This window comes from Rhyacophila brunnea, unplaced genomic scaffold (genome assembly GCF_057557595.1).
Source record: "Rhyacophila brunnea isolate RB1 unplaced genomic scaffold, BYU_Rbru_1.0 scaffold_5, whole genome shotgun sequence".
NCBI lineage: Eukaryota > Metazoa > Arthropoda > Insecta > Trichoptera > Rhyacophilidae > Rhyacophila > Rhyacophila brunnea.
The window spans coordinates 4,884,782-4,908,592 of record NW_028233170.1 but is presented as its reverse complement, the minus strand read 5'-3'; the positions used below and the strand labels follow the sequence as shown (position 1 = coordinate 4,908,592).

At 34.2% G+C, this 23,811-nt stretch overlaps 1 protein-coding gene across 2 annotated transcripts; it reads right to left on the bottom strand.

Moving 5' to 3' along the window:
* Positions 1-5,623: 5,623 nt before the first annotated feature.
* Positions 5,624-20,833, bottom strand: LOC147065945 (uncharacterized). 2 transcript variants are annotated; one of them, XM_085955561.1, is made up of 6 exons: positions 20,658-20,833; positions 19,674-19,784; positions 19,398-19,481; positions 18,982-19,071; positions 13,669-15,036; positions 12,945-13,077 (listed from the first exon to the last, which is right to left on the bottom strand). In XM_085955561.1, exons 3-5 carry the CDS (start codon positions 19,453-19,455, stop codon positions 14,576-14,578), a joined length of 609 nt encoding a protein of 202 aa, XP_085811687.1. In that variant the 5' UTR covers positions 19,456-19,481; positions 19,674-19,784; positions 20,658-20,833; the 3' UTR covers positions 12,945-13,077; positions 13,669-14,575. The 2 variants fall into 2 exon arrangements, with proteins under 2 accessions (XP_085811688.1, XP_085811687.1); XM_085955562.1 differs by lacking the exons at positions 12,945-13,077; positions 13,669-15,036 and adding an exon at positions 5,624-5,853.
* Positions 20,834-23,811: the final 2,978 nt, after the last annotated feature.

The window sequence follows — 23,811 nt, the reverse complement described above, 5'->3', positions numbered from 1 at the left end:
GACCTAATTTATGATGTGTGTTTATCTCACTTATCTGGTCAACCCGACAGGCCGGGCCCCCAGGCTAGAGCCCTGTCAGCCCCCGCTTTGTGGGGGCCATGATACCGCTACACGATTCGGGGAATTTCCACTAGTTGAAATGCTGACCACTGAATCAACGTTGCCATGTCTACTGACATTTCAGTAGATCTGATATTTTTGCCAATACATAATATACTGAATTTTTGATTTTTTCTTTGAAATCCAAGAAATCTACTGATATACATATTATTCAACATTTAATAACGTTAGCTGTAAACTCTAACCCTTATGCTGGAAGATATTAAAATGGTAGTACCCGGCAGGCCACGAATTTCAATAAAAAAATAAAACCTTAGAAACATCATGCTTTAGAAATATATTAAATTGTTTGCGATGTAATAAAGTTTATTAAAAACCTTAAATGGAGAAGAGCTGGACACATAACCCGAAGAAGAGACAATCGTTGGACAAATCTAGTCATCCAGTGGTATCCAAGAAGTACAAAACTTCTGCAAGGTAGACCTAGAGGCCGCTGGATCGATGAAACGATAAAGTTTTGCGGAAGTACGTGTCAACGCAATGCACAGGACCGAGAGAAGTGGAGGCAGCTTGAAGAGGCCTTCATCCAGCAGTGGATAGATTCATGCTGATGATAATAATAATGATGATGATGATAGCATAAAGACTCGTATATCGGTTAAGAATGTCACCATGATTACAAGAGATGGCAGTATATTGTGTTAAATATATTAATTTATTTAAAACAACCGACCGGAGCTAGTGTAGTGAGTGTAAAGTACAATGTGTATACACGCTCATTTTATAAGGCCGGCCTTGCATGCACGTATTTGTAGAGCGCGTAAACACGCTTGTGGCATACATCCGGTTAAGTATTTTCCTGAAAATAAATATCCACGTAAAGGTAACTCTGGATTAATAATCCCTTTTTGGACGATATTGAATCATGCGCACTTGATCCTCATGAGAAAGAAAAGCTGATCAAGCTATCTTCGAATGTCACTGGTATCCAGACATAAAATGCTATCATTGTTTCAATTTCGGATATTCCTCGATTAGAGAATAAGTATCCATCTCTGAGTTATAAAACTATCAGATTATTGGTCGTTTTTTCGAATAGGTACCTATTTGTGTGAAAACAATCTTTCATCTGTCTGTAATAAAACCAAACAGAGAAATCGAATGGATGTTAATGCACCATTCCGTCTCGCAGAAACAAAGCTGCAACCATGTATATCAAAATGTTCTTACAAAAAAATAGCAACAGATGTCGCACTAACCAAAAATTGTAATTTTATAACATAAGATCTAATAAATAAAATTCAATATAATATATTATATTATTTTGTTTTCTATTCCTGGCTTTTACCAGTCCGCAAAAAAATTCTACTATCTTTGCTGGGCCGCGGGTATTAAAAGGTTGAAGAATACTGCTCTAGAGAATGTGGACAAGGTCCTATGACAATGTATTCTATAATTTTTGCCGAAATGATATTCAACATGCTATGAAAAAAAATTATAAATGATGGGTGCCATGGAACTAAAAAAAATTGGAAACCAGTGCATTGATTCAAATTCAAATTTATTTTACATATACTGGACATGACAATTTATAAATTCAAAGCATCATAACGACATGACGGCACGACATGATATAAAGTAAGTGTTAACAATTTTTCAAATAAAAATACAGGATAATAAATAAGAAAAATATAAGTACATGGAAGCACACTGGGTGAACTAGGTTGATTGACCCTTTCTTAAAAACTTACAAAACAACAATCACCTAAATTCACCCTCATGTCAATGGAGTATATCAATATCCGAAGTGATTTGATTAAACATGGTAATTGCCCTCCCAATTGGCAGGTTAGTTCTGCACCTTCGGAGAACAAACAACGGATGCCCCCGATTCCTAAGATAATTATCAGAGACACACAAGCCAATACCACCAAGAATGGCAGAGTTTCCATTTACGCCGCGTACAATTCGGAAAAAATATTTAGCTTCAGAAAAGCGCTCCGCCCTGGAAGTAAGTAAGACAGCTGAATATCCAATCGCTTGTGTATTCTTATATTAGAATTAGAAACAAAACGCTTCACACACAAAAGGCACAATTCACAATGGAAAAGCCTTCACCAGAATGAGTCCTCATGTGCACCTTAATTGAATTTCAAAAACTAACCAGCACCATCTGCAGTGCTCGAAATGGAAAATTTCACGAACAGGAACGCTCGACAATTTTCCAAAAATGTGTGATATTAGATATAATAATATCTGTAACATAAAAATATCTTTTAGTTTTACATGATGTACTTTTTTCATCATCATCTTCGCTCATTACGCTATCGGCTATAACAATTAGTGGTAACATACAAATATAGTCATTTTAGTTTACGAAATCGTTTTCTAAAAAATACATTAATAATTATACAAATATAAATAACTAAACGTATATGAATCTAATTGGAGTGGGAAACATTATTAAAATACATGAAATAATAGACAAACTAATCACAATTTCCCATTGGTTTCGTTAGTAGTTTGAATAAAAATATGCAACTAAGAGTGGATAGAAATATGAGTGAAGATACTTCGGTTGAAACAAAATACATGCCGCTTTTTTCAAAGCTCTGATTTTTCGTAAATTCGAAATATTTTGATTATGGTAAACTATTTTTAATCAAATTAAAATCCATCGTATACGAAAAAGCAAGGGCATGGTTTTTAATAAATTAATTAAAAAAGTATGTAATACGCAAGATTTACAAATGTAGCATTCTTTATTAAATATGAATCATTTTAAACAACCTCAGAAGTCCTAGGTACATATTATTAGAAAAAAAATATTTATATCATGTGGACATATAGGATAATTTATTCTAATAGGTTTCCAATGTTATAGAAATTGTTATATACAGGGAAATTTTGCATATATTTATCCCATTGGATTCTGATTGATTTATTTAAATATTTTTATTTCGTATTGTACCTTAAACAATACAAAAAAATTTAACATGCATAATATGATGTTCACGAATATGTATTGTCACCAGACAAAAAAAAGAAAAGACCCCGGCGCGACAGTTTCAAATTCTAGATCAGCAATTTAACAAAAAAATATATCCGACTTCCCTGTAGAATGTTTAGAACCTCTGACTTACACGAAAATATTACAAATAACATTTCGTAAACGGTCATTCACAAAGATGCATTTTTATTACCCGGCTCGAGGGTAGAAGCGGCCCGTAGCGGCCTGTCCGAAATGTTTGTCCCGTTAGTGAGTGACCTGCCCTTTCTCTTCCCCTCCGTAGGATGGACCCCGCCAAAAATTAAAAGATGATTTTTGAAATAAGGACAGTTCGAATCTACCTACAACGAAGTGATGACATAAAACCAGCGTCACGCCGGCGGCGGTATCAGCCGTGCAATGGCGTGATCAACCGTGCTTCTAGCCAATTACCAAACCAATTTTTAATTATCAATAGACATTGTGATGAATATCAAAGTGCCCGAGAAATTAAATAATGTGCAAACGCGTCCATGTGAAAAAGAATGCAAAGTGAAGTGTTGTCTATTCGAACGCCGCGTGCCCGCTGGCTACCGACATACTCCGCGTGGTCCCTGTTATTTAAATGTTACTTTATCTCAGTCATGCTAAACCCTTGTATTCCTAACCTGTATAATTTAGTGTAAATAAACCGAGCCTGCGCAGGGCTATTGGATCAAAAAGTTTCTGTGTTATAATTCACCCCGTCAGTAATGACGTCACACACATCCCTCTAACCGATATGATACTGGAGGAGGTTCTACCACCGACATACATGTGAGCCCTCTTCTTCTTCCCGGTATTAGTATCTATATTAATTATGGAATTATTTGATTTAAGTTATTAAATGTATTATTATATAAGTTTAACCATCAAAAACACAGTTCATTCAACCCGAAAAATATCCATATAAAATTAAAACAATAAAGGAAATGATATTTATTTTTTTTTTGTCACTCAATGTAAAATATTATAATAGATTAGGATAAATAATTATTATCTGGCGATTCCGTAACGTTGAGTAAGTAGGTAAAACAGCAAATACGTAAGTTCTGGTCACAGGGAAAAGCATGACTGTATTTACTATTTAATATGAAATATTTGACCCCCTTAGATTTAAGCTATTAAGTACCTACAAAGAGTTTTTAAACGATGTCAGAGCACAAGTTTTTCGGAAATTTAAAAATTTAGCAAAGCAGCTGCAATTGTTAGGTTTTTTCATGTATGCAATAATAATTATTTAGAACCCAACCCATCAACATTGGTCGATCCAGTGCTGGACGAAGGCCTCCCTTATTTTATTCCATCTCTCTCGGTACCTACTTAGTTTTTCACTGCAAAGTATTTCCGTTGAATTTCATCAATTCATCAATAATGTAAAAAATATAAAAAATAAATCAGTGTAGAGCAGCAAAGCATGGGGGGTTAGGTAATGGGAAACCAAAAAAACACAACTTAAAATGATTAAATTTGGAAAAATGATTAGTCTAATTTTGTCGTTTCCTCTGATGAAAATGCTTATCATTGGCTGCATACAACTTAATATTGATAAACGACCAATGAACGACCCCGATTGCATCATGAAATACAAAAACTATGAACGCGTCAAACCTATGTAAATTTCGCTAACATAATAATATGATAAATGGACAATTCGGTCAATTATGGTTGTCTCGATACAAAATTGAAAGTTTCATTACAAAAAACAATTGCCTACCACTGCCGTATTGATCATAAACATGCTCAAGAATTTCAACCCTCGGTAGGACAGATATAGTATACCTATCTCGGTAGATACTTAGGTAGGGCACGTAGTTTTATTCACACTAATGCTATTACGTTATTAACTCACTATATTTAGGCATGTACCTTAACCTTAACTGTATAAAAATAATATGTATGAACTTGCAAAAAATAAGTGTCTCGTTTTATAAATTAATACTACAGTAAATCTACATTCCAATGTAAAATAGCTTCCAACCTTTCCTTACAATCATAAAAACCTTTTTTTTTTCAAAATGCATTATTGTCCCATACATGCGACAATGCAATAAATCTTATTCATGCCCCTGTGCATTTCTTTGTATACAATTTTATTGTTTTATCACCATTGACGCAAAAGGTTCAGTCTATTGGTGCATTAAAGGCCAAATTCGATAAAAACAGTATTGTCTTGAAAATATGTTAGTTCTCAAATACGTTGTCTTACACTTACTCTATCACTATTTCAAAAAAACTTAAGTACATTATGTATGGGTCATAGAAAATTCAGTGGTTCTAAACCAGTAAAATTATTTTTTAATAAAAAAAATTGTACTGCTCGGTTAAAGCGGATACAGCGGAAAACGCATTTTGAAAATAGCCGATAAACTGGATTATTTGTTAGGTTAACCTTACCAAACCTAACCTAACCTAACCTTACCTAAACTAACCCAAACTAACAAATAATCCAGTTTATCGGCTATTTTCAAAATGCGTTTTCCGCTGTATCCGCTTTAACCGAACAGTACCTACCAAAAAAATATTTATGTTTTTGTACCTTTGTACCTATTAATTCATTTTCGTAAATTTTAAATCTAACCCGGAACGTAATAATATTAAGTATGACGCTTGAGGATTTTAATAGACGACTCGCTGTCCGTCGGATATTTTACGAACCGGTACGCCATTTTCGAGATTTTAACGAACAGGAACGCCATCCTTGGAAATCCCACGAACAGGAACGACGCTCCGGGGCTTTCCGCTCCATTCCGAGCGCTGACCATCTGCAAATAATTGTATTCTTAGTTTAATGATAACAAAATAAGTAAGACTGACAAAATTTAGTGTGCACTATGTATCTTAACATAATCTTAACATTGTACCTCCACTCCTCACCGCTGGCCACTACAAACGCTCAATATTATTTAGTGTTTGTTAACATCTATTTATGCAGTGGCGCGCTTAATGACGTAGAGGCCCCATGCGCTGTCTAATTTGGAGGCCACCTACAATAAGAAAATAACAATCGAATTTTTATTTTCCAAATAAATCCATGAATTTAAACGATATATTATAATAAATAACTACTCTACCACACTTTCTTCGTGTAAACTTTTTTTCATAAATCAGAATGGGGTGAATAGGCACATTTAATCAGGATCTTAAGAATATAAACTTCTAATAATTATACAAGGAGTGAGGTTGAAAAGCAGGTGAAAAAAAATTACGTCCAGGAAATCTACTATCTAATATGTATACGATATTCACAATCTCTACTTAAATTTGCTGTCTTTAAGCAACGCGTAACGTGCCTTCTCCCATAGGACACCACTTGTTAAAGCGTTGTTGAATGATAGCGCAACGATAGTATAATTATTGAGTATTTTGTGAAATTTAAAACATAATCAATTATTAAAATAAACTACTTGCAGGTTTAATAGGTACCTAGTTATCGTATAAAAACAAAAAATTGTTAATTTACCTATTTCATGGGTATATGATAATATCTAAAAAAACTATGAAACGTTAAAAATTGAGATCTATTTGAAGTTAGAAACCCATTTCAGAAAAGGCTGTTAGCTCATACACCTCTGCTGTATATAAAATAAATATATATAATTTTGTTTTAAATTACTTTACATAGCACCAATAATTAAATTCAAATGATAACGGTTATTCATTGATTCATTTTACAACTTCAAGGATCATTTCATAATAAAATTGGAATATGGAAACTTTGCTGGTTGCAATAACTTTTCATTATTATATTTTAATTTTTTGTATTAAAAATGTAACTGTTTGTTTCCTTAATAAATAAAAAAAAAATTCAGAGTTTTCTGAAGAGTTACACGATCTTATAAATAACGTGTGATGAACACAAAATATTCATGAAAAAATAGTCAAGTACATGTAATGATTTTCAAATTTTAAATACGTATATTAAATTTTAATAGATTTTTCAAACTGATGATTAGAAAATGAGCTGAAGTCTGAATGGTACCAAAGTACAGGGATAAAATAGGTAACTACCCTAACAATATTATAATACATATCTTTAAAAAAAAAAAATGATTTGTATTGCTTAAGAGTGAGATGAACAGGCAAAGTCATTCATAGTTTAGTCGGAAAGTAACTTCAGCGTTGATAGCACGTCATTTTAATTCAGTCTTACCTCAAAAACCTCTAACCATCGGGGATTTATTTAAAGAAACGCAATAATTATTAATTACAATTCTCGGTCGAATGAATAATCATTATTATTATTAGTATTATTACCTTCAAACATAAAATGTACACGACGTAACCTATCGCCGGCCGAAGGAATACAGGGCTGTCAAAATAATATCAATCTAATGGTGCGTTTTAAAGAGTTACAAATTTATAGTTAAAAATAGCTTACTGTACAGATGGAATAATTACATATTTCCATGCGTCAAACGGCATACAACATTCATCTAAAATAGTTATGAAAAGACTAGCTGATTATGATATGCTATTTTTGTATTGTTCTTATTTTTTTGCTTATCAAAATATTTCACAATATATTATCTGATGATGTGTATTTTGAGTATATCGTAATATGTATCTTGTATCATTAAAATTGCTATTAAGTTGATATAACATAGGAAAATCTGTAAATCATTAAAATGTTAATTTCGTTATAGTTTTTAATTAAACCTGTGCAATTACATATTAGATTTAAACACTGTTGTACTGTGTGACTTTTATAATATCAGATAGCCTTACGCGAGATGGGCAAGATAAAAAATAAAACTGTAGGATGTCGGCAGAAGATTAAACAAAACCCAGCTCATTGGATAACCGAATGGTAAGCAACTGTATATATTATATTTTCCGCCAAATTGCAGATAATTAAAAACAACTTATCATAAGAATACGTAAGACGTCTTCGACACCCCTGGCGTGAATACGCTATTGTCGGTACCTTTGTTATGTTCTCAGCGACCTGCTAGCTTTGAATAATATTGTACCTACCTATTGTTTAACTAGGATAAAGTAAATTTGCGTTACTTGATTGTAAAAGTGTCAGACTAAATTTAAGCCAATCGGGTAAGTAATAAAAAGTCACTTTCTTTTCATAATAAACAGACATCACTATATTGCTGAAATATATTGGAAATATATTGGAAAGCTGAAAAATTGAGGGATGAAGAAATTTTGGATAAATACCAGGAATCTAATTAATTAATAACCGATGATGTGAATGTGGACTGGGAAAATACAAAAAACTGTATTATCATGAGTGCCACAGAAATTCTGGGGGAAAACAAAGCAAAAATAGATGCAGGATGGTTTGATGATGATTGCAGGCAAGCACTGTTTGAAAAAAATGAAGCAATGAAGAAATGCCTACAAAGGGAAACGCGCCAAAATTACGAAACTTATAAAGAAAAGAGAAAAACTGCAACAAAGCTCTGTCGAGAGAAAAAGCAAATGATGCTCAAGAGAATACTCCAAGACATGGAATGTCACAGAAGAAACAATGATCCCAGAAAATTTTACAAGACTCTTCGAAATCTAACGAAATCCTATCAACCCAGATTAAACTCCTGTAAGGATAGTGAAGGACAAATGCTGATCAAAAAGGAGGACATTATGGAAAGATGGAAAGGCTATTTCACAACACTTTTAAATCAAGCTTATAGTAATGGTCATGAGGAAACGGAAGAAGTATTGTACCACACTGCTGAAGAATTTATTGATGAGCCTACTCTGCCTGAAGTAAGAAGAGCATTAAGAACGCTGAGAAACAATAAAGCACCTGGAACCGACAGGATAACAGCCGAGCTGATAAAGAGTGGTGGCCCAACACTGGAAGCAAATATCCACAACATAATTCTCAATGTTTGGGAAAAAGAAATTCTACCTGAGGAATGGAAGATGGGTATAATCGTGCCTATTCTGAAAAAGGGAGACAAAACAATGTGCGATAACTACAGAGGGATCACAATTCCAAACACAGCTTATAAAGTTTTCTCATCTGTACTGTATAGCAGGTTAATGATCTATGGTGAGGAAATCCTGGGAGAATACCAATGCGGCTTCCGACCAAATAGATCCACCATAGATCACATCCATTTCATGAGGCAAACTATGGAGAAAGCGCACGGATACAACCTTACACTCCACCACCTGTTTATTGATTTTAAACAAGCTTTCGACGGCGTGAATAGGGATAAGATGCTGCAAAACCCAAAAATACTGGGAATTCCCTTAAAACTAGTAAGGCTAATAAAGACCACACTGACGGATACTCAAGCAGTTGTCACTGTGCAAAATGAGCAAACTGAAAGCTTCAAAATCGAATCAGGTGTGAGACAAGGGGATGCGCTATCCACTATGGTATTTAACCTTGTGGTGGAATCCATAGCTTGTGAAACCAACATAAGAGGATGGGTAGATAACAGTACAACGCAGATGTGCGCTTATGCTGACGACATAGTAATTACAAGCAGATCCAAACAGAGGATGATCGACCAAGGTGGCACTATGAAAATAAAAGCAGAAACGCTGGGTTGCAAATAAACCAGTCAAAAACTAAGTATATGGTCAGCACACGCGATCAGGTACCGCTGCACAATATAGACATAGGACAGCATGGATATAAAGGGGTGGACAAGTTCATGTATCTCGGATCCAGCCTAAATAGCCAAAATAAGACAGCAGAGGAGATAAAAATTCGCCTTATCTCCGGGAATAAATGCTGGCATGCCTGCAAGCGACTGACTGGTGGGGTCGAAAATTCTAGGCCGAAGAAGTAAACTTCTAATTTATAAAACAATTATAAGGGCAGTGGTCACTTATGGCTGTGAGACTTGGTGCTTAACTCAAAACGAGGAAAACAAATTAGCTGTCTTCGAGCGCAAAATACTCCGCAAAATCTTTGGACCCACGTTGGAAAATGGGAACTACAGAATAAAAATGAACCACGAGTTGGAAGAGCTGATTGAACAGCAAACAATCATAAGATACTGTAAGTCCCAAAGACTACGATGGGCGGGACATGTGGAGAGAATGCCTGAAGTTAGAGCGCCAAGGATCATGACGAAGTGGCTACCCCAACGGAAGAGACCCAGAGGCCGTCCAAGAAGGAGATGGGCTGACGCCGTAGAAGTGGACTGGCTTCATATAGGAAGACACGGTAACTGGAGAAGTGTGGCGAGAGACCGGAGTGAGTGGAGAGCGAGTGGAGAGCGAGTGGAGGAGGCCAAATCCCACCCCGGGATGTAGCGCCGTGGAAGAAGAAGAAGAAGATTTACTTTAGACCAAAGCATTGTCGGCGACCTTTGAATATTACCAGTAGAGCAACAATTCCGGACCACATGTAAAAAAATCATATTTTCAATTCTCAAGGGCAATTCTGTAGAGCGTCCCCTTAAGACATGTGCATGAAGTGCCGTAAAAGTGAAGGAAAGATTTTTTACTTGCTTGTCCCTCGTAAAACAATAAAATGACCAGATAAGACCAATAAATGCTCCGACATCGCAATAGAATCCGATCTTTTGTCGGAATTATGTAGGTACGTTGGTGAATATTATTTAGTTTAGGACAAGTGATATTTATTTTTAAAAAGTCAATTTCATTATACATATTTTTAGACATGGTCCCCACATCTTGAAACGGGCCCCCAGGCCAGGATCTTGGGCGGACCCCCTACCTATCGCTATGGTTAAAGGCAGTCTGCGCTCTCCGGTATTGTTTTTCAAATGGTGTTCGAGGTCAAATGAAATTCAGTGTAATTTAGCGATTTTTTAACACATCGAATTATAGAGTTGTCGAGTATTACTTAACACGTCCCAACAACCATATATTTTTAAATGGTAATAATCCCGAAGTAAACTAGCGCCACAGGCGACTTTTTTTGCTATTAGAGCAAATTTAAGATGTGTACTTATCTCATTTATCTGGTCGACCCATCATGCCGGGCCCCCCCTAAGCCCGGGCCCCTAGGCTAGAGCCCTGTCAGCCCCCCCCCCCCCATTGTGGGGGCCATGTTTTTAGGTCTCTCTATCACAGTGAAAGATTACCAAAGATATAATACAAATATTACAAAAATAAAAATGCAGGGATTTTGTTATGCTTTAAAAAGGTACCTGATATTTTATATTCAATTTGTGATAAATACGCATCCTTTTTCAAATTTCAATATAATTTAATAACTGAGTGGCAGGTTTTAACTCTTCGGAAGCCACCATTTTTAAATTTTCTCACGAATCGGTTGCGTCATGTTGTGTAGAAACGCATCTCTGGATGTATGGAACCATTGTTTTCAAAATATAATATAAGATTATAAAATCTTATAGAGATGTACTTAATTAACAACAATTATTCTCCTCACTTATTCCATTTTTTTTAGCATCAATATATTTTGTTTTGGGTTTTAATAAAATTCACCAACTAATAATTATTATTAAACTGGTTTTTGCAATTATTATTATACTATTATGTTGAATACAGCATATAGAGTCTGCATTCTACAAACTGGCGTACACGTCACACGGAAAACATTGTGCCATCGCGTTCAACTGTTGCAAGTTTGCAATGGGAGGGAACGAGATGGATGCTGAAGTGGGGGGGAAACCAGCACGCCAACTTATAGAAGACAGACTCTAGCAATATATTTTCTTAAATCTACTATAAATACAATAGAATATATACCTATTTATATAATATTTTAAATGGTAAATTTACCATCTTCTTTCCATGGCATCTTTAGACTCAATAGCATAATAAACTTTATCTCCAAAGGTATTTAAAATACCTACTTTAAAATGGATTAGTTGCTAGCCATTTGCTCCTTATAAACCTAATGGGTAAGAATGCAGTTAATAAGTAGAGGGTTCAAACTGTTGCAATTAACACTGGACAACTGCAGTCATAGGGTGATGGTAATACAATAATCAGTAAGTAGCAACAAAACCACCATAAAACCCGCTGAAGAGAGAGATTGTCAGGCTGACCGTCTGCCATGATCGTGAGAAGTCACTTGATCCATTCCCTGGAGTTGTGATGGAATTGGAACAATTCCTATTTATTGGGCGCAATTAACCTGAAGATTACCGAGAATGCACGAAAATATTCGAATTAACCTTGAGCTTTAAGTATGGACGGACATGGCGTGTCCCGTCTTGCGTTTGACATAACAACATAAATTTGGCGTTTGCCTGACTTTGTCCATTATGTTAACAGATAACAAAAATTATAGCCTAACAAATACAATCAGCAACTCATTACTTGTCTAAATTAAATTTTTTGCTTTACTTATAATTTGTTTACAACTAGCAACTGAACATAAATTATGAACCAAGGGTCGACACAATTGAGTTAGATAGTAACGGAATTGTTCTGTGTAATTGCTATTTAAAGTCAACGATTGCTCGCAACGATTATTGAATCTGTATCTCGAGTCTGATGTCGTAATTAGACCTTTAGAGGTTCGTTCAGTCTATTCACAACAGAAATCGGAAATTCTTAAATCATAAAGTTGTAAACAGGGCATTTTTTTAAAAAATAAAGGTGCTGGAACCAAAGAGATTAGACTCTGGAGCATTAATATATTTTTATAGATCGGCCACACAGGTATACCAAGTGGCAGTCTATGGTTCAAGGTAATATTTTGTCTCTCTCTAATTTGGTGTAGCTTGTGTCCTTTTTTAAATAATCTGTGATGCATTGTAATAAGGTAATAAAAAGTCAAAAAATTAATATAATTATTTTTTATTGCAGAAATATAAATGTACAACAAAAAATAATATTACATAGCATTAATGCAATCAGTACAGAAAATGAAAAAATACAAAGAATTTATAAACAAAACTATGACAAATATATATTTTATCAAATACAATGAAATTGTGAATTACGTTAGGATTTTACATATTTCAATTAATCCAAAAAACTGATTATTGTTCTCTGATCAATAGCTTTTAAAAATCATAATTCAGGATATAGCTGGTTGGAAATTACATAATTAATTTGGTATGTACCTACCAGTGGCGAAGGGTGGAGGTAGGCTGTTAAGATTCGCTATAAATAGTGCACACTAAACTTTGTTAGTCATATGTAATTGTTTTTATTGAGCTAATACTACAATTTACAGATTGTGTTAGTAAGTTTTTAAAAATCAATTAAACCCTGCCTAAACGAAACCATAATAGATTTGGTCTAATTTGGGCGATACGACAAAATGGTGCACACTTTTTCATTCATAGTTATTTGTTTTCGTTAGATTAAAACTACATATTAAACATATTGTTGGTTCATTTTTTTAATTCATTAAGCCCTGCGTAAACCAAACTATAATAAATAAAAAATATTATTCTATCTATAAAATACTCAAAGTTATGTATGATTTAATTGCATAATTTTAGATATTTTATAGATAGACATGTATTTTTTGACTATTATCTATTATGGCTTGGTTTCTCAGGGTTTAATTGAATTTTAAAATTTAACCAACACTATCTGTAAATTGTAGTCTTATTTCAATGAAAACAAATATGTATGTCTGAAAAAGTTTAATGTGCACTATTTATGGCGTATCTTAACAGCCTACCTCCACCCTTCGCCACTGGTACCTACTTAAGTATTATTAAGGCGAAGTCTTCACTGAGCCTTTTTTAAAGAGGCACCTAGCGGAAAAATACGAAGCTTGCAATTTGAGACATTTTTTTGATAATTTACAATTTCAACTGTATTAATGAATAAATATGTATCTGAAAACATTAAAAATAAAAATATTTTTTATTTTAAGTCAAAGACAAACTTACAATTGTAAAAAATGTAATAAAATGTGAATTTGTTCTATCGGTCCGCACCCTATTATTACATATATTTTATGGTCATATTTATTATTAAAATTTAGTTTATTAAGTTTTCTAAGCATCACCTAAGCGATTTTTGACAAATTCATAGTTTTAATATTTTTTATATCTATTTTAAAAAACATCGATTTTTATAAAAAATATAAATGTGTATAACTTGAAATCCTTTTTATTGATATTAATATAAATATTTTATTTATATTTATAAAAATAATTGATAAATGACAGTTTATTTAGCTGATCATGAATTTTCTTTTGCAAACCTAATGTGTGGCAATCATGTCTTAAATAAAGGCAAGTTATTTCTTTAATACGGTTGAATCGGGTAATAACATCCACAGATGGTTTACCAAGTGAGTGATGTTTAGTGTTATATTCGCAGGAATCAATGACCTGCATGCCGGGTGCATTAGGTTTGCCGAAAGAAAATGTATTGCACAAGGAACAATTTTTAAATAAGGTCTCTCGTAACTTCTTAGTTACATAGTCAGCAACATAATTTGCTGCGCCAGCCTCTATAGAAGTCATATTCTCAGATACTGTACTTTCAGAAAATAATATATTGTTTTCCAAATCTGTACTCGTATCTTGTTCAGGGGAAATGTCTTGATCACACAAAAATATTCGCAGTGAATCTAGACATTTCCCTGAGTCATCCTCCTCACAATTTGAAATGAAACGAAACCATATTATTTATAAGGAGCGTCTTGTACGCGGCTTCAAATCCCGAGCATGTCGGCATAACATTCCGAACCCTTTGGCTTCCAATAAATCCGAAGAAATTTTCCAGGGGATCTTGATTGAAATGCCGAAGAACCAAGGATTTGATGCAACGGCCATTTAGATCTTTGGAAATGACTTTGAAACCCCACAGTGTTCTCACCCAGTGCCCCAAGGTAGGTGGCTTGCTACACTTACCATTGCCATCAACAAAACATGCAGTGTAGAGTATGGAGATGGCCTCTGACCAAAATTCCCATTGGAAAGATTTTTCAGTCAGAGGTGCTCGGAATATTTTCCCTCCGACAAGAGTGGAGCTGCAATTGACGGAGTCAAACAGCTTGTCGAAGAAGAGCAATATTCGAGCAGTCTCACATGCTGCACCCGGGATTAGGTTGACATCTGAAAATGAAGAGCTAATATATTATTATGATCACAATAAATTTCATCATGCTAATAAATCATATTTTATTAAAATCATATAGGCACATACTCAGGACTATTTTAATTTTTGATTTGTGGGGGCCATGGTCAAGCCCGTTGCCTTATTCATGAATTAGGTAAATTATCTGCCGAGTGCGTGAATTCGCCAGGGTATGGAATGGACAGTAGAAAAAGTAAATTTAATGCGGATGGTTTTATTAGTTATAATTGGACATACTTAATATAATTATAATATAATATTATTATTAATAATAATATTATATAATTATTAATTGGACATGTAACAGTTTTAGTAAATTTTCTGCAAGTAAATATGCACTAAGGTAAACGTACCAGTAGTTGACCACTTAAGAAAAAAATTCAACAAAAATAATGATTAACGTTTAGCATTACACCGAATGTTGGCAAAGCAAGTCTACTCATAGTGGATCAAATGTCTTAATTAATATGACAAGACAAAAATTAAGAAAGGGTCTGTTACAAAAAAATTGTGTTCAATTTTTCAAGACCATGTTTTTGTTCCAGTAGTTGACCATCCAAAAAATTGAAAGTTCCAGTAGTTGACCACTATATGTTTCAGTAGTTGACCATCTCTAATCAGGGGTTCCAGTAGTTGACCACTATATTTATCAGTAGTTGACCATGTCTAATCAGAAGGCTTTATGGCAGAGTTGCCTCAGGGCTTCCTGTCAGACCACTCTAGCCCATAGCTACTTGAATCAACTTGGTAACAATGGGCGGTTCAGTAACAAGTTACATAGGAGAGGATTTTGTTTGACAGCCAATCATCAGCTTCGGGTAACAAAAGGTGCAAAATTAGTTACTTCAAACTAAAAATTCAAAAATATATTTATTTTAGCAACTAAGTACATACATACTACATAGTAACGCATAGGCTCAGTACTTACCAAAATAAAACTTAACATAAAAATCCTTAGATATTCCAAATAAAGTCCAATTATTCCGGAACTAAATAAACATTACGAGTTTTGCTTACTTGTGTCGGATCATTTATGTGGGATACTACCACCTTCCATTCATAGCTAAGTACATCGGGTCGCTCTGGCCATTTCCATAATCTCCCGCACTTTTGCATCGATGAAATAGTAGCTTTTACTTTAGAAATATGGACGATTTTCCCCGGGAAGTATTATAATATAATGTTCATTAATGACTTTCATAACGGGCAGCCATCGAGTTTTAGGCTTAAAGCTTTCATCACTAGACTTATGCCATTCACTCTCCGCTGAGTCTGAAATGTCAGCACTTGGGTTAGAAGACTCGGAAGAAAAACGCATTTTCTTCTTGACTGCTTTCAATTCCCCCATTTTTTTTCTTCCTTTGCATGCTCATTTAGTTCTTTCTTTTTTTGCCTCTCTGCAGCTCGTTCTTTTTTCAACCGTTCCATTTCTTCTTTCTTCCACTTTTTGTTTAGGAAATACTCCTGGCAAGGTTTACCGGAAACACTGTTGGGGGTTTTTTCCCTTTTTTGCTTTCTTCATGAATTTTTCTTCCCCTTCACCGGGGAAGAAAAAATGTCTCTTGAATGGACTACGAATATTTGATGGACCAGCCACGGGTTCACTGGCGATTGGAGACGAAGTATCATTACAAATCCTTATACCAGCCTTAGGTGCACTGGCGATTGGAGACGAATCACCATCACAAGTCGTTAGACAGCCACAGGTGCCCTAGCGATTGGAGATGAAACATCTGATCTGATCATAATAATTCATAGTATTCCAGGCGGCCAAAGACATCATATCATCGGATTCCTCTTCTTGCAATGCCTCATCGATGAGTCTGACCGGGTCAGGTGGAGTGATATTTTCCAACTCATTTTTTTACTTTTCGTCACAGTGCGAACAGTGACTTGTCATCTTGATCAAGTTCGTTGTTTTTGCGGAATGATTCAAGATTTTCCTCATCAATGTTTTTACTCAGGATCTCTCTCTAAATACCGCTTGGGATCCTCTGATGAAACCATCCATTGAAGGCACACTTTACGATTCTCCTGGTACTGTTACAGTTTAAGGGCTCCACGGACAAAGTCCACATTTTCGGAAATTTCTTGAGGAATTCTTTTGTACTTGTAGAGGACTGTCGTTGGTGTGACAGCCCCACCGACACTCCCTGTTACTATGACGGTTATGCATTCTTTATCGTCGGCATTTACCTGCTGGTACACTGTCTCGATTCCTTTTTTGGCTAAGACCCTGCTCCCCTAGGGGCGGCAGGTTATATGAAAGTATGGTGAAGCAGGCAGGTTATATAAAAAGTATGGTGAGGTAGGCTGATAAACAATTTGCGGCAAAACTAACGTTAACATTATTAATTATATGGGTACGTTATAATGACCAAAGTAAATCCTCCGTGAAGCCCTGCATTTTTTTATCGCGTCGCTATTTCTCGTAAGTTGTCGGCTTTTGTTGGCTTGCTTCATTCAGTTGCTATATATTCAGGGCTATAATTCAAGAAATTTTTGTTTTCCGAAGAAAAAATACACAAACCCGTTGCTTAAAAAATAAAAATTTGACACCTAGGTCATCTACTGGACAGAACCACCCTAGACACTTCTAATTAATAAATCGTTCCATACTTATGAATGTAAAAATTGTTCAAAACTAAGTGAAATAATTTTATTTAATTTATCTAGTAGTTGACCACCCTGGTCAACTACTGAAAAAGTATTAAAAAATTTTTGAGTAGTTGACCCCCCCACAAACTTGCTTCCTTGTAAATATAACTTAAAAATTACAAATGATATCGATACTTCAATATTATGACTGCCCGTAATGCATTAACTTGATATTATGAAGTCAAAAACATTAAATTGCCATATGCTTACATCCACTGATATCCTTAACAATTTACTTAAGAAATTAAAAATAAAATGCTTACGGCGTGATGTGTTGTTTTCAAATAGCTGCTATGACGCTCCTATGACATATGGTGATGTGTTAGTTTCTCAATCCGACCACAGATGGCTTCACTTGTCTCGACTTTACAATTTAGAGCAATCCCATGTCTACGTTTCTTATTTTGGGCATTTTATTGAAAAAAGGTCAACTACTGGTACATGGTCAACTACTGGTACATTTACCTTAATTGTTTATACAATTTTGAGGTTAGATTAGGTTAGGTTTTGTAATTCTGAATTCAACTGAATGTCCATTTTGAGGTTAGCTAACAACTGTCAACAAACTATCAAATCATACTATCACAAACAAACAATCGACCATTGCACGATTGATACCCAAGCACGAATCAAATCGCGAAAATTCCTTTTCATAAAATTCTTCTGTTATCATATTATAGTTCTAGATTTTTTTTGGGCATAGTAAATGGAAATGAACGTCATTGTAGTTATTGATTGGTATATTTTTATATAGGTAATCAATGACATTTGACACATTTGGTTAGTTTGATTAGTTGCAAAAAACACCACGGAGCGGAGCGCCACTATCTATTTTGACCAATGCATGAGCATTTGACACATTTGGTTTAGTTGCAAAAAATACCACCGGAATGCCACTATCCAATTTGCCCAATGCATAAACTAGGCAGAAAAATTACTGACGAATTCACACACTCGGCAGATAATTTGCCTATTTCATGAATAAGGCAACAGGCTTGCAGTTTTCATGATTTAGGCAAAATTTTGCCCATTTCATGAATAAGGCAACGGGCTTGCATTTATCATGATTTAGGCAAAATTTTGCCCACTTCATGTAATAGTCAATTTCGCACATTCGGCGTAACATATACATTATAATTTAATTATTATTTTTCCAAGTCGGATTTTTATAGTCCCGGTAAATTTAGCATCTTGTGAACCTGCCAATTTTGGTATTTTTTAGTTGTGTGATTTCTGTCAATCAGCACTAAAAGAATATTACTCACATTTCTCTTGCCGAACAGCAGAAGTGCTAGGCCTCTCCAACTGACGCTGTTGCTGCAACGTCACGTATCCTGGCAATTCTGCACGTTCAACTGAAATCGTACAATATTCACCATCATTAATAATCGTTGAAGAACAGTTAATCGTACCAGGTAACAAATCGAGCAGTACTGAAATAAAGTCTGTGTCCACCCATTCATTCTAACTTGTGTATACAGAATGGATCATACTATGTAGTAGCTAGGGTGCCATTTGACAGGTTGTGAAAATTGTGAAACGTCAAAGAAGCTCCGCGCCGCCGTGTTCTTCGTATTGTTTCCAGAAGGTTTGCTTATATTGTTCAACTGCGCATGCATATCCGCCAAGCAAGTCCTGACTACTGCGTTTGGTAGGTACGTTACTTAAAAATATTACTCACGTTCTTCTTGCCAAACAACAGAAGTTCTAGGCTGCACCAACTGAGGCAGATGTCCCATCGTCAAGGAAGATTCTGCACGTTCACCTGAAATCGTGCAATGTTCAAATAGCTTAAAATTTCAAAACCATGATGAACATTAGAAGCACAATACAATACTGATAAATTTATTCTTATCTGGAATATGTAGCGTTGGTATCGCCAATATGCTGAGTCTATTACTATGCATTCGATACTGACGCTCAAAGTGAGAATCACATATTATCTGAAGGTGCTTACGTATAAAATTAGCATCTAATTCTTTGATATGGCTGCCGCTGACTCGTACCCACTCTAAATATCTATCTGTATATTTCTCTGGGTCTGGATAGATATGAAGCAGCGCTCCAGCTGAAATATAAAATAATACTAAATTACTACATATTTTTGAGACCTCACGGAGGCTTATACAGACTTTTCTACAAGTCATTTAAGAATATTCATATTTGAGAGGAAACTTGAAGTATTATTGTATGTAGAAAGGTTTTTTGGGGCCGCAAAATCTCACATTTAAATTGGTGGAGATGTATGAATTGAATCATCGAGTTTCAAAAAGCACTCTGGAAGGTTTTTCAAGTTTCAAGTAAATCACGAAAAACAATTGTGCATACATATGAAGCAGATGTATTCTTTTTTTGTAACTGTCTTCAAATGTGTTACTAAATGTGATAAGTATAACTTTTTAATTTGTATGCAGATAACTTTTAACACATAATATATTCGTTTAAATATTGTGCAGAATGGGTTTTAATACTCACTGCCGAATATAGTGGATTCTGAATCTCACTTTTATGAACAGAGTTGTTTTTGACACTCACTTTGCTAAAATAACACAGTGTTAAAATTCCAGTGGTGCGTCATGTGATTTTAAAGAATATAAATTCATGTTGACTACTTTCCTCATGAAATTGTCGCTCGTGAAGCATTTTTTGAAATTAAACACCAATAATATTTGAAATTTAAATTAATTACACCTTTCAAATTTTTAAAACATTTGTATGGAATTATTTATTTAAAAAGAACTAAATCGATGATTTTTTGGCAAAAAACGCTTGGGAGTTTTCACATATTATGCTACGCAAAATCAGGCGGGAGTAAAAGGGTTGTTTTTATAGATCAGAAATTAAAGTATCTAAACTTAATAAAAAAAAAGTCAGGGACGACTATGGATTATTTACCAAAAATGCCGCGGAAATACGGATTGAAGTGTCAAATTGTGTTTACCTTTCTTTGCGTTGCATGCTGCGTATCCATGCGTCTGGGTTCCTTGAGGTTCCAGGAAGAGAATTCGTAACACTTATCAAATAATCATCCACTATATACGATTTAAAACAACAAAAAAATATCAACAGCAAACTAAAGAGATTTACCTCACCCGAGAGATGCCCGAGAGTCTATGCCACCGAGTATAGATTCAGTCACGATTCAGTACTGCAGTGTTGCCAAGTCAAAATTTAAAATTTCAGTAGAATGTGACAAAAAAATTCAGTAGATTTTACAAAATATCAGTAGATTTCAGATTCTGAATACCTACTCATTGAATGACCAATTCTTTTCTGGATTTTCAAAAAATTACACGTAAAGTAATTAACGTCTCGTTTTTTTAGAGTAAAATGCCGCGTAAGGTAATTAACGTCTCGTTTTTTTTAGAAAAAATTCAGAAAGTTCAAAAATAATTAGCGAGGGCTTCAAGAAATATTCCATTGCAAACTTATTTTCCAAATTTTCATTGCATTTCATTTCATTTCAGTGCATTAATCATGTCAAGTTTACTATTAACATAATCATGAATTTACTCAAAAATATTATGGAAAACACAAATATTAGTAGATTTTAGAAAATGCAATAAGTATATCAGATAGGTATGATTTAAAAATAAGGAAAGAACTCACCTTGTGCAGATAACAAACGACCTTGATGCTACTTTAGAATATTATGGTCTTGTAATAATAATTATGAAATAAAATAACAATAATAAAACTATTCATCACCATCTATTTATTGTTTTATTTATTGTTTGTTTTCGTTATTATTGTTTTCTACACAAAATAATGTTAGTTTATAATACGATTTATCACTACACTTAAATAGGCACCTAGTTATTTTTATATCACTGGTTTCACGATTACTACTAAGGACAATTTAAAATGTTTTCTGAATAACAAATGAATCAGGAAAAATATTTTAAGAAGTTCAAAAATAATAGGTATCAATATTAACGAACTTGTATTAATAATTTTAATATTGCTATAACTGCTGCTATCGGAGAATGCTAGAATAAAACTGATGACAATTAAGGGCACAGTAGAACCATTTTCGACTGTCTAAACTCTAAACAATCTGATGAAAACAAAACTATAAAAAGTAGGTACTAGATAGGTACCCAGTTGTTCCTTGTTCGAGTTTCGAGATCCCATTGTTTGGTGTAATTAAAATAATTCCTAGTTATAGAAAGGAAATCTCTCCATTCGCGATGTTTTATTCAGTTTTATTTTCATTCTAAATATCATGAGAAAGTTTTAGTTATAGATATGCCACCATAAATTGTCCGGTTTTTGAATTTAGTACTAAGCTCACCACAGTATAAAAAATATTGAATGATATATCAAAATCAGCATGTGGCGCTCTCACTAATCGGAATAATTATAAATTGTTATATCATATAATTATGTACATTCACCTTTACTTGCTGAAAGGTTCTTGAGAAACCTGACCTAAAATTTAAAATTGCTATTCAGTAATTAATACCTAACCAAATTAAATGTTCAAATTTACTTTATGTACCTGAGCCGGATCCAAAAAGTATCATTCATTCGAACTTACGTGCATAAGAAAAATATTTGAAACCAGAAGAAAAAAGTTTTTTTGCGTTCTAAAAAAAATATTTGTGGACAAAAACCCTTTGTACTAACAATGATTGAAATGTTTGAATAATGTCTCTTGTTCTTCGGTTTCCTTCTTATCAGCTTATCACTAAGCTTAACAATGATGCAATTGTTCATCCCCATTAAATTTTATTTTTGCTGGTCACACATAGCATAGCATTAAAATATAATGATTATTGAGTCATGTTACGTTATGGTGTGACGTTTTACGTAATAAATAATGATAGGTAGGTATTAATTTATTATTTTCTAAGCAATGATGATGTCAGTGGGTTAAAATGCCGGTATTGGGTAGCGTAACAATGCATCCTTTGTTAATTTAGAAGCGTGTATCCAAATCAACAAAGGCGTGCGTAAATCTTTTCAACTTTATTAATAAATTCACCATCGTTGACTTAAAAATATGGGAAATAGCCAAATATCAGTAGATTTCATGAATTTCGAAAAAAAATCAAAAATTCAGTATATTGGCAAAAAATATCAGTAGATCTACTGAAATTTCAGTAGACATGGCAACGCTGCAGTACTGCCTTATCTATGGTACTGCCAGTGTCGCCATATTTTGAAAGTGTAATTATAGTACAGAGCCTCCAAAATTATAGTATTTGGGGATAAAATATAGTACGCGTTGTCATCTAATATATTTTTTCTATCTCTGACCGTTTATGAGGTATTTGCTGTTGAAAACAGTATATATGTATTCGAAAACACGCGTTTTAGTAAAAATCAAACTTTAATGAGAAGAAATACCATTTTAAACTTAAGATCTTACAAATAAACAGTTTGGGGTTACAAACTAGACTTTATGGTCAATGGGCCCAATGTTCCAGATGGTGCGTGGGGGTGAGGGGAGGGCTAGTGGGAGTGGTAGAAAGGGCCACATTCTCATACCTCCACCAGTACCGCTGGTGGCACGACACGAATCAGTGCCACTTTTGTTTTAGTTTAGTCTCCAATGCATTGTCTTTGAAATAAAAAAATAAGTATATTTTATTTTCCCCATTGTATTTAGATAGGTATTGATCGATTAAATATGTTTAAAGCTTTAATTTGATAATGAAGTGTAATGAATTTCTATACCTCTCCCCCTTAATGAAAATAAATACCAATCTAAATTTAAGATCTTACAAATAAATAAATGTTGATAGTTTTAATAATGATAGCAAAACAAATTTTAATACCTACAGAATAATAATATTCACCAAACATCTTATTTTTTTAATCGTTTCTGCCGCTTTGGTGGTTGTGGGTAGGCAAAGGTTGTATGTCTTCAAAGTCTTGCAATGCAACTCCCACGTATATATTTCATCAGGGCTGGCGTCTGGATCGTTGAATACTGTGATCACTTCCTTCAACTGAATATTCGTTTCCAAAATACCACACAATTTAATCTTTATATGGCCAAATAGGGAGGATGTTGTACCACACCCACTGAACGCGTGTGTGAAAAGAATTGTACGTGCGTAATATTTAAATGATTTTGTTGCGAACAA